Below are 14,698 nucleotides of genomic sequence, written 5' to 3'. Positions count from 1 at the left end.
AACTAGGTCGAAGCGAGGACAATTTACATGTCGAGATCAATAATATTGCCGTTGATAATGTTACTCAGTTTAAGTATCTAGGTGTACTGTTATAGATCCATCTGTAACATGGAATGTGCACATTGACAAACTGTCAAAGACAATTAACAAGCGTGTGGGGGTTCTCCGGAGAGTCAGAAATGTCCTGCCTCAGCATACACTAAATTTGTTATACAAAACGCTGATTCTCCCGCACTTTGATTATTGTGATGTTGAGTGGGGTAACGCTTCAAAAATGTCCCTCGTCAAGCTTGACAGACTCCAGAGTAGTGCTGTTTATGTGCGAGTCATCTTTACTTGGGACTTCCCCGGAGATCCCCAACAGACTCTGTTTTATCGACTCTGAGGAGTAATATTTTAGAACTAAAGGCGTACTTTTCACTTGAATACACTCTACAAGAGTCTTACCTCGAAATTGCCACCACAACTATGTAACTGTTTCACTCATACCATGAATGCTCATTGCTCACACACACATAACACCAGGTCTAGATCTGGTTCTCAAGGCAACCTTGTTCCCCCATTCAGTAAATCTAAATCAGGTAAACGGAAATTTGTGGTTCGTGGAGCTTATTCATTCAACGCCCTTCCTACATCTCTTAAATGCCCTTTGCCTGCTTCTCCGACTTGCCAGCTTTAAAAGCACATACAAAAACCTGCTTTTTTAATGTGCTAGTGCAGTACCCATCGATAATGTGCCTGATAATGGGGCAAATTGCTTGGCCTCTGGTTTTGGTTGCTTGCAGCTTTTTGAGAACTGCTCATGCACACAATTCATGCGCAGGATTCAATATTATACATGTATATAGTTCTCTCAGGTTGAACGCAGAGTTTTTATGCAGTGTATGGGTGCTCTTGATTTTTTCAGTGAAATTTTTGTTGAGTGTGTATATATTGTTTGTTTTTACTGGCTGGTCCGTGATTATTAAATTTTTTAAAATATATTTTAAGTGTTTTTATGTACCCCGCATTTAACTGCTTACTATTCTTAGTGTTTTCTGTAATTGTAATTTTAAATGAATTGTTATGTATAATTGCTGGGCACCTCTGGAAAACAGTGAACCACTGAGAGGTTTCCCCAGGGTAAATAAGAAATAAATAAATAAATATTTACTGGTCTGCAACCGTAGAGCATTGTCAAAATAGCGCCCTCAAGAGTTAATGGTAGTCCAACTTCGCGGAACCATTGCCCCTGCCAGCGGGAATTAATTACAGCCACAGGTCTGCAGGTAGGCCTAGATTAATGTTCATTTATATAAATAAAATATCGGTAATCCTTACTTTTAGGACCCCGTTCCTATATAGGAAGGGAAAGACTCACCAAAACAGTTGACTAAATGACACTCAAAATTGACATTCTGATACTTCTTGGCACATCTGAACAATTGGCAATGACACCTTCTTGACTTCTAAAGACTGCTTTAGCCTGCAAAAGTCACTTTGGTACTGGACAGACATCTGCAAAAGTCAGTTTTGAACAGAACTCGTAAAAAATAGAGGTGTCCTAAAAGTAAGGATTACCAAAATATCTATTGGAAATTAAATGGAAAAAATGTTGCAACCTGACGCCACTTCACTCCAGCGGTTGTGTACAAAGTCTATGGAGAGTCAAGAAAATTATTTCTAGGCTAAAGTAGGCTACTAAGTAGGCCCCTTATTTCTCAACAAAATTGGAAATGTGCTTCAATTTTAAGTTTTTCTAGCCCCATAAATGTGGCCTATTTACTGGACTGCCTCCGTAAACATAGGCCACACATCCACATGTACAAAAATCGTGTCGACGGAGCCAAATGTTGATTTTCACATTTAGGATTAGTTTGTAGGTTTTTTTTGCTTTAGAAGCATACTCACACTCTTTATAGGCTAATCAGAAAGTGCTGCCTTTTTCAGATGTATATTTTTCGTGAAATTTCCAGATTCATTTTTACACGTTTGCGTATCAAAATTTCAACATGAAATTTCACAAAAATTCGAATCCTGATCCCCGCCACAATTTTAAGGTTTATTTTTCCCATCCCAAAATAAATAAGAATATTCTTCTTTTATTATTTTAATATGTCTCAAACATTTTATTGCAGAGTATTACTTTTTCTTTTTCAGATTTGTGGCTCTGGAGGATTTTTTTTTAAAGGGAAATAAAGTCCGAAATTATAAAATGGTCTGATTCCCATCTTGTAAATACAAAAATACAATGATAATATTGGCATGGAGCCAGACTAAAATTTGTCACCGGAAAATGTTTAAGTACAAAAAAACAGTAACTGCGCATGTTCAGTGCATATCCGGCAAACTAACGTTTACTGAAGGTTTGCCGCCTCCGGCAAAATATCCACTGCCTTTTGTTTATTGCTCAAAAATCACCTTTACAATAAAAAGCAGACTTTTTACAATTCAAATGACACCCGTTTTGCAATTTTGAACAGTTTCTATGGGTAGAAATCACGATTTTCCTGCGCGGTTTGTGCCTTGCAATTCAGCGCGCCGTGCGTGCTCGCAGTACATCGCGCTGTGATCCCCATCTTTGTTTTCGGGTTGCGTGTTGTCGCCGCGTTGTCATCGTCACTTTACCCCCAAATTTCCCTCGAAAAATCAAAACCCTGCCCTCTATCTATGACGTACCTGTTTACTGAGAATGTCGCCAACTAGTTTGGTAGGTCCAATAATTTAAAAGTGGATTTTGTTACCTAATAGGAACCGGGCCCTACACTACACGATCGCCAGCTACGCAATACCGTCGCCTAACATTTTGGTAGTCATGCTACATTGCTAACGTTAGTGGGGTCATGGGTGGGTTATGAGCACTTAGTCCCATAAATGTGCCTGAAATACTGGACTAGGCCTTTATACATGTACCTCCGTATTAGCAGTCACACTTTGTACATAAGGTCTTAGCATATGGATAGTCCCGTTGCTAGGGGAGCCAAAAATCAATTTAACTTAACTAAGATCGAAATCATTTTGTCACTTGAAAATCACTCCAGCTAAGGGCCTAAATAGCAAAAAAAAACACCGTTGAATTTGGTACTTTCAGAGGTCAAGTTATCCAAAAATAAGGGTGAAAAGAATTCCATACGTACACCACTAGTTTTTCCCTGCAATGACTCATCAACCATCAGTGATTAGATTTAGAGAGGGATAACATGTCCTAAAAAGTGAAATTCAGCATTTTGGAAGAAAATGTGGCATTAATTACTGGGCACTTAAATACATGTAGTTTACAGACATGCGAGTCACAGCATGAAGCGGAAGGGGGAACAAGGAACCATTTCATTTTTTCACCTGGCCTAAGCTTTTTGGCGATTGTGTACATGTATGCATTTATTTATTTATTTATTTATTTGTTTATTTATACTATAGGGCCCCTTATTTTTACTTGGACAGAATAGCCTCATCAGTAAAAAAAAAACACCTGCTATTACTGAGGGCCCTGTGTAAAATGATAAGAATAAAATGAAATAAAAAGAAAAATATTATGTATTATAATCACTAAGAACATTAAGTAAAAATTAGAATGAATAAACAAAAATGCAAATATGTAAAATATAGGAATGTCAATAAAAAATAAGAACAAATATTAAAATACAGATACACAATAACGAAATACAGCACAAAAATTAAATTTAACAAAACAAAACAAACACCAAAAATGAATTTTTAGTAGGCCCTACTACCACAGTACAGAGTGAGTCAAAAAAAGTGGAACCAAACCCCCCCAAAATGATTTTCATATTTTAAAAATTATCTACCACCAAACATCATCATGTTTGGAAAGCCAATTTTATAAGCTACTTTTAGATGAAACAATCAATCCGTTTCAAAGAATATCACTATTTGAACGCAATGACCCTAAAACCTGTTTCGTCCACAAAAAAAAAAAAAAAAGTGTATTGTGTATTTTGACTGTTTGGAACAGTAAAGAAAATGACACAGAATCCTTGTTTCAACAACTGTCAAAACTTGGACTTCTTACAACTTCCTTATAACTTCTTTGCTTTTCATTTATCTTCGTTATTTATCTTTGTCATTTGCTTTGATGTTTTGTTTATCTATTAAGTTACGTACTTTATATGTTTTCATTATGAAGTTATGAAATAAAAACTAGATTGAATTGAATTGAATTGAAAAATTGTAGTGCACAATATGTTTATAAACAACCCTGGTTAGTCAAACAATATGATTTATAAAATCAACTTTTTTTAAAAGACGGGCCTTCAATAGGACTTTGTTGAATATTTTTAACTTTGAAACTGAGGTTTAAAAGACAATTGTGACGACGATTCTTGAAATCGCAGTTTTGGACGAAAGAGGTTTTAGGGTCATTGTGTTGAAATGGTGAAATTCTTTGAACGAATTGAGCAATTTCTGTATTTGTTTTGTCATCTAAAAGTAGCTTATGAATTTGGCTTTCCAGTCCTTATTATGTTTGGTGCTACATAATTTTTAAAATATGAAATATAATTTTTAGGGTTTGGTTTTAGGGTCATTGTGTTTTAATGGTGATATTCTTTGAACAAATTGAGCAATTTCTATAATTTTTTGCATCTAAAAGTAGCTTTTGAATTTGGCTTTCCAGTCCTTATTATGTTTGGTGCTACATAATTTTTAAAATATGAAATATAATTTTTAGGGTTTGGTTTTAGGGTCACTGTGTTTTAATGGTGATATTCTTTGAACAAATTGAGCAATTTCTATAATCTTTTGCATCTAAAAGTAGCTTATGAATTTGGCTTTCCAGTCCTTATTATGTTTGGTGCTACATAATTTTTAAAATATGAAATATAATTTGTGGGATTTGGTTCCGCCTTTTTTTGACTCGCCCTGTTTGGGGGCAATTCCACGGTAACGGAAGGACGTTTTCACTCATTAAACAAAATTTCAAATGTGTGTATCACAGACACTGTTCATAGTTACAGCAAACAAATGTCACAATTGTATTGCTATAATGCTACTTTCATTTTCCACACTTTTGGGGGGCATGAATGCCTCCCGTTTATGAATTATGAATATAAATGAGGTCGGTAACGGAAGGACGGTAAAACGGACAAGGGTTTTCCAACTTACTCGCGTTTTGCGTAAACTCTGTGAATTTTATGGGGCAATTATATTTCAAAGGTAAGAAATGGAATCCCTGAAGCTTTATCTATACTATGCCGCCTTTCATTTGACTTTAAGTTTTTCGGTAATATAATTACGACGTTTTAAGCAGATTATGATTTGGTAACGGAAGGACGGTAACAGAAGGACAAAAGGTTTACTCAATTATAGCATGAACAAAATGTGAATTTACACTAATTATACAAATGAAACAAATTGCTGAAATGTGTAACTGAATGTGAAATCAACAATATGCAGACCTGGCATAAATAATTATACCCAAGAAACTATTGAGATAAAGATAGAAGCCTGCTAATTAATGATAACAAAAGAAAAACAAAAACCATCCAAACACATAATTCACGAACACAAGACAACTACAGAAATGGACTTCAAACCCATCACCTCAATCCTTAAAAGTTTAAATACACAGTTTTTGAGCACTTGAGTATATTGGTTACATGTTCACCAACAACTTTTAATAATAATACCGGTAGGTTCAGTGGTTTACCTAAAGGGTGGGGGGGGGGGGGGGGGGGGGACCAGCCTACATGTACATTTAAGGTAAAAACATCTACCGGTAGAACTGATTGCTTCAGTTAGGTGTTGCTTTTAATTGAACTCTAAAATCAATGTTTGAAATCAAATTACAATGATTTAGAGTAGTAACAATTAATTTATAAACATCCAACTGAAATTGTTAACTTGGGCATAATTTGTCAAAGATTGCACCTCACATGTCTTACACATGTAAATTGAATGAAAGTGCCTCAAAGTACCGGTACTTTCTGCCATCTCATTTTTGACTTAACTTGCTTCTGGAATGGCTTCACAGAATTCGTATCTTTCTCTATTGTTGATGAATGCTGATGGCAGCAACTTTATGATTTGATTTTCTGCAACAACTCCATACATGTACAAGTAATGGTACATCAGCATATATGTACACGTACATTGTACATGATGTACATGCCTGTGCCTTCCTTTGTAATAAACACCTTGCCCTGCTTATCCCGCTTTTGTGAAGGTGGTCACATGAATGTCCTTTCAATGCTCTTTATACATGCATGTATTTGCAGTGGTTTTCATTTTTCAAACATGAGCGCAAATGTCGTAACATTTGATAAAAATACGATTTGTCCTTCCGTTACCGTCCTTCCGTTACCAATTTGGTAACGGAAGGACGTGATTTAATTAATTGTAATTAAAAAACGAGAAGTACAGCAGTGTCAGTTATAATGTCATATTGAAGGCCTACCTAAACTTGCTTTGCACAATAACTTTCAATGCATTCATACTGCAAGTTTTAAAAATAAATTAAAAATATGTATTTTTTCGGTAACGGAAGGACATTTTCGAAGGCTGAAATATTAGAAGTCACTGAAGCAAAGCAAATTACGCAAAATGTTAAAAACAAGTTTTAGTCGGTTTTTCAAGACCAATACTTTCTCATGACAGAAACTGATGGCATTAGTACATATTTTTGGGTGTGTTTTGGTAGAATACTTTCATATCACTATTAATCACATTTTTAGGATTAAAACAGGATTATTACATAATCCTATTTTGTGGTACCGAAATGTATAAAAAATAAAATTCCGACTTCAAATCTTGAAAATATAGACTTTTAGCTTTCATTTGATGCCAAATTTGTTTAAGTCACATGTATTTGAATTTTTTGGTGTCATGTCCACTTTGGTGTGGAATTGCCCTTTAATAATGATAGCATGCCCCTTTTTAAGTGTCGGTCAAGTAGGTGTCAACTGGTCAAGAGTGTTTTTTTTTGTTTACCATTTCAAAATTACTTCTGCAACCTACATGTCAAGTAGTAGCCCAAGTAGTGTGGCTTGTATTGCTTCGCTGTTTCCTCGGTTAGCAGAAATGGTTAACCTTTCGTGTGCAGGAAATTGTTCATTATGGTTGTACTCTGTGATGACTCAGCTTTTGCACTCCGGGTTTATCAGGTAAATCGAGAAATTTAGGCATCAGGGGCCAATTTCATAGAGCTGCTTCAGCACAAAATTTGCTTAAGCACAAAAACGTCTTGCTTAATAAAATCAGGTTACCGGCCAAAACTCCATGCGATTGTTATGCTAAGTAAACAACAGCTAAATACCAGTCACAAGCAATGTACATCACATGGAGTTTGGGCGGGTAACCTAATTTTACTAAGCAATGTTTGTTCGTGCTTAAGCTAATTTTCTGTAGCTTAAGCAGCTCTATGAAATTGGGCCCTGGCTAGGGTCCATACGCACACGTACAACGTCTGTTGACGGCAGCCGTGTACAAAGCGATGACCCAAAAGCTGTGACATCGTGTTATATTTCTTGTACAATAGATTTGCCCAGACTGTATGGTCGCGCACTTCATTGTACTACAGTCGACTCTCGTTAGTACAAACTCTGTTAATACAAAATTCTGGTTATAACAAATATAAAGCCTTGGTCCCGACTGTGCATTTTTGTGCACAATGAATGGGACTGATGTTCCTCTTAATACAAAATTCTGATATAACAAACAATTTGGCTAGGTCCGAACGAGTTTGTTATAACGAGACTCGATTGTATCACCTTATCGGTTAAGAGGTGATGCGTCTCGGTGGTCGCCACCTTTGTTTTTGTGTTTCATCTTTGTTTTTCTCATCTTCCTCTTCATTTACCCAAAATTTCCCTAATAAAATCCAAATCCTGCCCTCTAACCACGACGCTCCAGTTGGTTCTAAGTCCATTATAAACTAAAAGTGGATTTCTGTTCTCTTTGAGAAACAGGGCCCCGCAGCTACACTTCACCAGCTTTTCCGTATCAATCATTCGGGAACAACATCAAAATGGAAGATCAACCCACTGACCCATTGGACCATAGAGGCAGCGGCAAAGACACATTGCAGCAGCAACCGTCGGACCAAGCAGTGCAGGCTGCAGCAACGCCAGATGACCAGCATGGGAACCAGGGAAGGGTACCCCAGGATGCATCTCAAGGGCAGCCTCCCAAGGTTAGGCTAGTCATACTTTTTTTTAAAAGTCCCTAGGCATTTTTGCTAGGATGCAACCGCAATCCAGCAAAATCCGCCAACTGCTTCCATGCAAAAAATTGCATACAGCCTCAATCCTCCAAAATCCTCAGTTATTTCTTGAATGTGTTTCTTGGAGGGGGTGACCGCTGCCTCAATCCTTCGAAATCCCCCAGCAATCACTGTCAATATGTCGAGGCAGAGCCAGTGGCATTCTGGAGCAGTGCGGAGGATTTCAAGTATAATCTAGGCCTAAATTCATGTGCACGACTGCATGAGCATAAACAACACAAGGTCCGGCTTAAGACCTTGACATCCTCCAACATCAGCCACACATTTTTGCCATTAAGCGTCAATCCTGCACAATTTTGCAAAGAGGATATTGGAGGATGTGGGAAGGTTAACCCTAACTGCCCTGAATCCTTCAAAATCCTCTGCCCCAAAGTGGAGGAATTTGGAGGATTGAGGTTACAGGGCAAAAGTGTGTTACTGATTTTGTTGAATCCACTTTGTCAAGGTCTTGGGCCGGACCTTGTGTTGTTTTTACTCAGCCGTGCATAAATATACATGTAGGCCTGGATTATGCTTGAAATCCTCCGCACTGCTCCAGGATATCACTGGCCAAGCCTCAACATATTGACAGTCACTGCCGCAGGATTTTGCAGGATTCAGGCAGTGGTCACCCCTCCACAGACCAAATTCAAGAAATAATGGAGGAATTTGCAGGATTGAGGCTATATGCCATCTTTTCCATGAGGTCAATTGGAGGATTTTGCAGGATTGAGGCTACATCCTAGCAAAAAGGCCTAGGGAGTTAGGGTTAAGGTTATAAAGATGTAGTGCCCAAGCTCTTTAACATATTCTATTTTTAATGGCACTAACAAATTTCCAACTTGTACATTTGTAAAAAAAAAATCTGTCTATTTTGGGCACCTGCAACCCTCTGAAACAGTTGATCCGCTCTTCAAGTAAATTGGTAGTCTATGTAATATATGATATGTGAGCAGATTCGCTGATTAATTAGTCAAGACCCCGCCTCTTGACCTCCTAGATTTTGACCAATCAGCGGGCCCTTTCTATATCGGGTCTTTGGTCATTCACCTGTTGCGCGTCATAGACAATGAATTAAAAAGCCCTGCGGCGCGTCACGCGCTCTGTATATCATGTTCATAGGATCATGTTACGCGATAACGCGCCCAGCTGTTGTTGCATTACAAAACACTGCATTCGAATTGACCAATCAAACGTTTAGTCCTGATTTGGGAATGAAATGACGTTGCGATTTAGTAAAGTCGACTCCGATTGGCTGAGGCGCGAGATCGCATAAATCTGCATGCTTTGATATATCAGACGTTAGACAGGAGTCATTATTACACTTTACAAAAATAGACAAAATTTCAAAAATGTGTGACGTCATCAAAAACGTGATTTTCTGAAACACATGTAGTAGGGAATGCCCGATCGTTACGAAACATAGTGGGTAGGCAGATATTGATACTTGAATTCGGATTTTCCAAGATGGCCGATGGATTCTTCAATTTTCTCAACTATTTTGCTGATACAAAATTTGTCCTACAATGAACATAGCTACAATTTTATTGGAAACAAATAAAAAGGCAATATATATGCACACTATATGTGCAAAATATGTTGAAAATTTACAAATAAAATAAACCAAAAAAAGGGGCCTGCCAGGAAAAAGGAAGCGGGCGGGGACAAGAAACTGGTTTATTTTTTTATTATTATTCATTTCTGGTAATGAAACCAAGGATTCCTCAAAAGCGCCCTAGGCACTGTAGCTCGAAAGCCTGAAGAAACCTGTAGAGAGAATTAGAAGACAATGAGAAGAAATTACAGTTTTAGAGGTGGGAGGAAAAGCCCAGAAGAATATTCTGGGGAAAACCCAAGGAATCAGGTAGGGGCTGAAAACCCAATTCACCCCCATATTGGCCCATGCGGGATTCGAACCCGGGTCACAGCGGTGGAAGGCGAGGAAAGTACCGCTACGCCAACTTGACTCCCTTACTTGGCCTAATGAGTTAAACTCGTTATATTTGCAGGGTAAACATGAGTCTAAGCAGCATGGCCCAGGAAAGAAAGGGGGAAAGAAGACGAACGGTCGGACCAATTCTGCCTTGGAAGCTGTGAAAAAGAAAGGCAGAGAAAATGTCCAGCAAAGCCAGACAGGGGAGGATGATCTTGCAGTTCAGATGGCAGGGATGGTAAGTGTGAAAATAAGAAAAAATATATGAAAAACAAGACAAGGCAAGCCTTATAAAGCGGGTCCCAGAAACAAGCCAGTTCGGTATTTCAATAACCCGAGGTCACTTGGGATAACATTGCTGACACTTGTTACAGTACAAAACATAAGGGGTCGAGTAAGCAGCAACATCAGTATGCATGTCTGCCAGGCAAGGCCAAGACTGCATCGTGTGTGAAAAATAGCAAATGTGCCCCAATGCGCCCCGTCTGTCATGCGTTCATGCGCCTTTGAAACGTTTGATTATCCTGAATGACCCGTGACCCATATCATTGTGCACGTGCGCAGTTGAAATACCGAACTGGCTTATTCTGTGGCAGTGTTTTCATGGATCTGGTTTGCACAATGGGCCGGATTCAGCCCATTCATTGGCATCACAGGGTAATCCTACACAATAGTACTGCCCGGCTCACAAGTGACAGTCAGTCATTCAGTCATGGGGTGTGCGTCAGAAACGGTTACCCGAGTATCCGACCGCTGATGTCAGGAATCGGTTGGGATCGGGTACCCGTAACTAACTTTACAAATTCCTTAGTAAATTCTCAGACAATGAAATGAGGGGAATTTTTAAAATGAAAACCAGGCTACATGGAAAAACCAAAACAAATTTCAAGTTTATGTGCATTTTAATGCATGACAGATGACGCTCCCGAAAGTTGCAGTTTATACCGTAAAGCTATACTTTAAAGTCCTTTGTTAAGGACTACAGTTCTAGCAGTAGACGGAATTTACCAGATTGCGTTTTTTTGTTGTCTTTAGTTTTGATAAGACCATCTTCGTATCCAGGCATCCGTGTCTTACTTCAATAGGGTACCCGGTTCTGGTATTACCCATCAATGCACACCACTTGTCTGTCCGTCAGTCAGTGAGCTAGCTCTCTCTGGGACCAGCACGACACACGTGAAGAAGACTCTTCGCAAATTGAACATGCCGTTAGTGGAATCTCAAGTTCCTTCCAAAGCCATACACTTCATTTTACTGAACTATGCTCTCTTCTTTTAACAGACGATATCTGAAACATTGCAAGCTGTTCCTAGTGGGTAAGTTTCTATTTTTACCACTTTATTTGTTGCAAACTGTGTTGTTAAGAGCATTGGATTCATGGTCTGCGGGTAATTCTGCAGGTTGTGGGTTCGAGTCCAGCCTTGCTTTTTCAAATACATGTACTTGTCCCAATTTACCATGTTTAGTTAATCTGAATTTTGTTTGCAATCGATTACACAACTATAAACGGGTACAAGCCTTCTAGACTGTCTACAAATGGCTCCATATCAATTTAAGTGGGGTCGGGGAACCAGACTGCAAGAACATGATTGTTTTTCTTGTTTTTTTGCATCTACGAACATGAAACTTCAAACAGGTCAGCGTAACAATATTTGCTATACAATACTAACCCCGCAAATCGACCCATTTCTGAAAATTACAGCAACAGCACATGTTGTGTTTTCCCTTTAGCTATAAATTCACCTCATAAGTTCATCTCGGTGTCTGTTTCTGTCCAGGACTGGCCTCGTATATGATGAGTGTCTAACCCAACACACGTGCCCCTTCAACAGTCGCCACTTTATAGCCGAGCATTATGATCGCATACTGATGTGCCATAAGAGACTACAGGACTACAAGCTTCTTGAAAGATGTACCCATGTCACTGTAAGTGCAATATTCGCAGTAGTTAATTGTTTATTTTACTATTTTTGTGTTTTTTTTTATTGTAATATTCAGTATCAAATGCTTAATCAGGTGCTGCTGATTAGGGAAATTGCTTGATTATGTTTTGATATTAATAAAATCAAACATAAAACTTAAAAAGAGGATGGGTGATTTCTTTCTTTGTCATCACCCCTGTTCTCCATTGTGTCCCCCCCCCCCCCCCCCGAGCCACATTTATGTTTCTTTTTTACTACATTTAACTGTTTTGATAGAATACTTAATGTGTTTCCCAAAATTTGGCTCTGGCCAAACTAGTCCGAAAATCTGGGACTCTCAAAATAGTATGAGAATCCCAAAACTTAAGATAGTGAACACATGCAATACAAGAAAATCGACTGGCACATGAAACAACCAGTCCAACACCCTTTAGTACCGCATCAGTCAACTGTGTCAAAAGAAACATCTGGTACCTAGTCTGTTATTCTACACATTCTGTATTTCTACACATAGTCATGCCACCAGACTACTGAAGAGCCAATCTTTAAAAAAAAAGGTTGGACATGTACCAGTCTAGCCTTGGGATTCAAATTGAATTCCTTGGCTTCACTCTCAGGTGCAAAATCTCCTTTAAAAATTGAATTGAGACTTCAAACTTGGCTGGTGAAATACTGAGGACCTTGTCTTTGCCTCATGAAAATTATGGAAAGTTTTGTTGGCTAAAGAGTGAGTAAAGTTGGCCTGATTTTGGTTGACATGCTTTTCTGCACTCCAGGTCCCTATCTGTGGACGAACATACTTTTTGTGTTAGAATGTCAGCACTTGCTGATCGTCATTTTAAATCTAACTGCCAGTGAATATTTTCATTTTACTAACAGTTTCCTTTCTTCATATTTGTATCCTAGGTCCGTTTAGCTTTAGATGATGAAATCCTCAGCGTACACAGGTAAGGCCACGTCAAAAAAGAAGAGAGTTTCTCGTCTGCGCTTTTTAAAAACAAAATGGAGGAGGCGGCCCACTTTTTCTTCCTCCATGATGACAAATTTTCCTTGATGGGGATGGATTTTTCCATTTTCTCAACTCTTTTATTGATACAAAATTGAGTCCAAAGGATCCGTCACCCTTTCTGCATCGCTACAATTTTGTTGGGAGTAAATTAATATCTTGACAAACTTTGCCAAATATATGGATAAAAAAGGGGCCAGTGGGAGAAAGGTAGCAGGCGGGGATGAGAAACTGGTTTATTTTGGTCACCGACATCACAAACTGAAACTCGGTGGTGCGTGATGAGTGTCACACGCGTGTACATTACAGAACCGCATCAGTTTGGTAGCAGGCGGGGATGAGAAACTGGTTTATTTTGGTCACCGACATCACAAACTGAAACTCGGTGGTGCGTGATGAGTGTCACACGCGTGTACATTACAGAACCGCATCAGTTTGGTTTTCAAGAACTGACATCGATATCCAAGTCTTTATTTCACAAGTTAAAAACGTTTTTAAACCCTAACTCCCTAGCGTCTTTTACTAGGAACTGGACCAAGTCCATCAGAATCCATCAATCACTGTGCATCCAATACAAAACTGTTTATGATATAATGGAATCTACCACTGGCGCACTGGTTGACATTCATGGACTTGCTACACATGGCTTTTATCCCAATAGCAATACAGGAAAACATGCAGGAAGCTAGGCAAAATCAATTGGATACCCCTAGCACTTCTTCAGGCCATTAGGCCCAAGTCCATCATACTCCGTCAATATTTAGTCATGCCAGGCCTTCTGGACCAAGTCCCCCAAAATCCACCAAAATGGGGAAATGGATTTTGATGGAGTTGGGGTGGTTAGGGTTAGTTAAATGGTTCTGTAACCCCACAAGTATCCCAGATGGAGTAAATTCATGTCAAACCTTTCAAAGCCTTTTTCTCCGAATTGTATTTCCTCCACACGCTTGCGTTTCAGTTCGTGAAGACAAACATTAGTCTGTTTTGCATCAGTGTACGAAGTGCACGTGCTCACCCGTGTGTCAGTTCGTGAAACCAAAATGATTGATTATGCAGTTTTTAAGAAATGAAAGCACATACAATTGGTGCTTGTCAGTTCATGATTGCTAGATTTCAACCTTGAATCCTGCTTCCATGACACATTATCTAAACAATAGTGGGCACGGTGCTTAAGCCATTGCAGGGCCTCCGGCCATGAGTTGTACATTGAGACGATTCCAATATTCTTTCCTACAGTGCTGACTACCTGGAAAGTTTCAAAACTACCCAGACGATGGGTGACAACGAGCTGAAATCGTGGGCCGAGCAATATGACTCTGTCTTTGTGAACAATGTACGTAATAAAGGAAATCATTGGGTTTTCTCAATTTGTTGTACAATATGTGAGGCAAAATGAGACCCCTCTGGACACAGGTAGATATGAGGATTTACAGATATTATGAGAGAGAATAAAACTCCCCTTGCACTTCAATTCGGGTGATTCACAATGCAGTGCGCCACCAAGAGTTTGCCATGGAGAGTTCATTTTTCAAGTTTACGGTCGACAAAACAGGGCCCATTTGAATGATTGTCGGTAGAAAACTTGAGCTAATTTGTTATAGATTGGGGCATAGCATTCTGCCACCTTACAAAAACACCATATT

The 14,698-nt window shown here is 38.8% G+C and overlaps 1 protein-coding gene across 3 annotated transcripts in view; it reads left to right on the top strand.

Annotated features, from left to right (window-relative positions):
* Nucleotides 1–1,167: 1,167 nt before the first annotated feature.
* LOC119726793 (histone deacetylase 6-like) overlaps nucleotides 1,168–14,698 on the top strand; it is an 84,548-nt gene continuing 71,017 nt past the window's right edge. Inside the window, exons 1-7 of one of the 3 annotated variants that reach the window (XM_038198648.1) lie at nucleotides 1,168–1,268; nucleotides 7,902–8,125; nucleotides 10,204–10,365; nucleotides 11,409–11,443; nucleotides 11,906–12,053; nucleotides 12,956–12,996; nucleotides 14,292–14,388. In XM_038198648.1, the coding sequence (XP_038054576.1) occupies nucleotides 7,961–8,125; nucleotides 10,204–10,365; nucleotides 11,409–11,443; nucleotides 11,906–12,053; nucleotides 12,956–12,996; nucleotides 14,292–14,388 (648 nt within the window). In that variant the 5' untranslated portion in view covers nucleotides 1,168–1,268; nucleotides 7,902–7,960. Of the gene's footprint in view, nucleotides 1,269–7,895; nucleotides 8,126–10,203; nucleotides 10,366–11,408; nucleotides 11,444–11,905; nucleotides 12,054–12,955; nucleotides 12,997–14,291; nucleotides 14,389–14,698 lie in introns of all 3 variants that reach the window. The other 2 variants (XM_038198650.1, XM_038198649.1) reach the window with 2 other exon arrangements.

The sequence above is a fragment of the Patiria miniata genome, unplaced genomic scaffold (assembly GCF_015706575.1).
Source record: "Patiria miniata isolate m_02_andy unplaced genomic scaffold, ASM1570657v1 HiC_scaffold_2, whole genome shotgun sequence".
NCBI lineage: Eukaryota > Metazoa > Echinodermata > Asteroidea > Valvatida > Asterinidae > Patiria > Patiria miniata.
The sequence above is the reverse complement of the archived record's forward strand: the minus strand, read 5'-3'. Positions and strand labels throughout refer to the sequence as shown.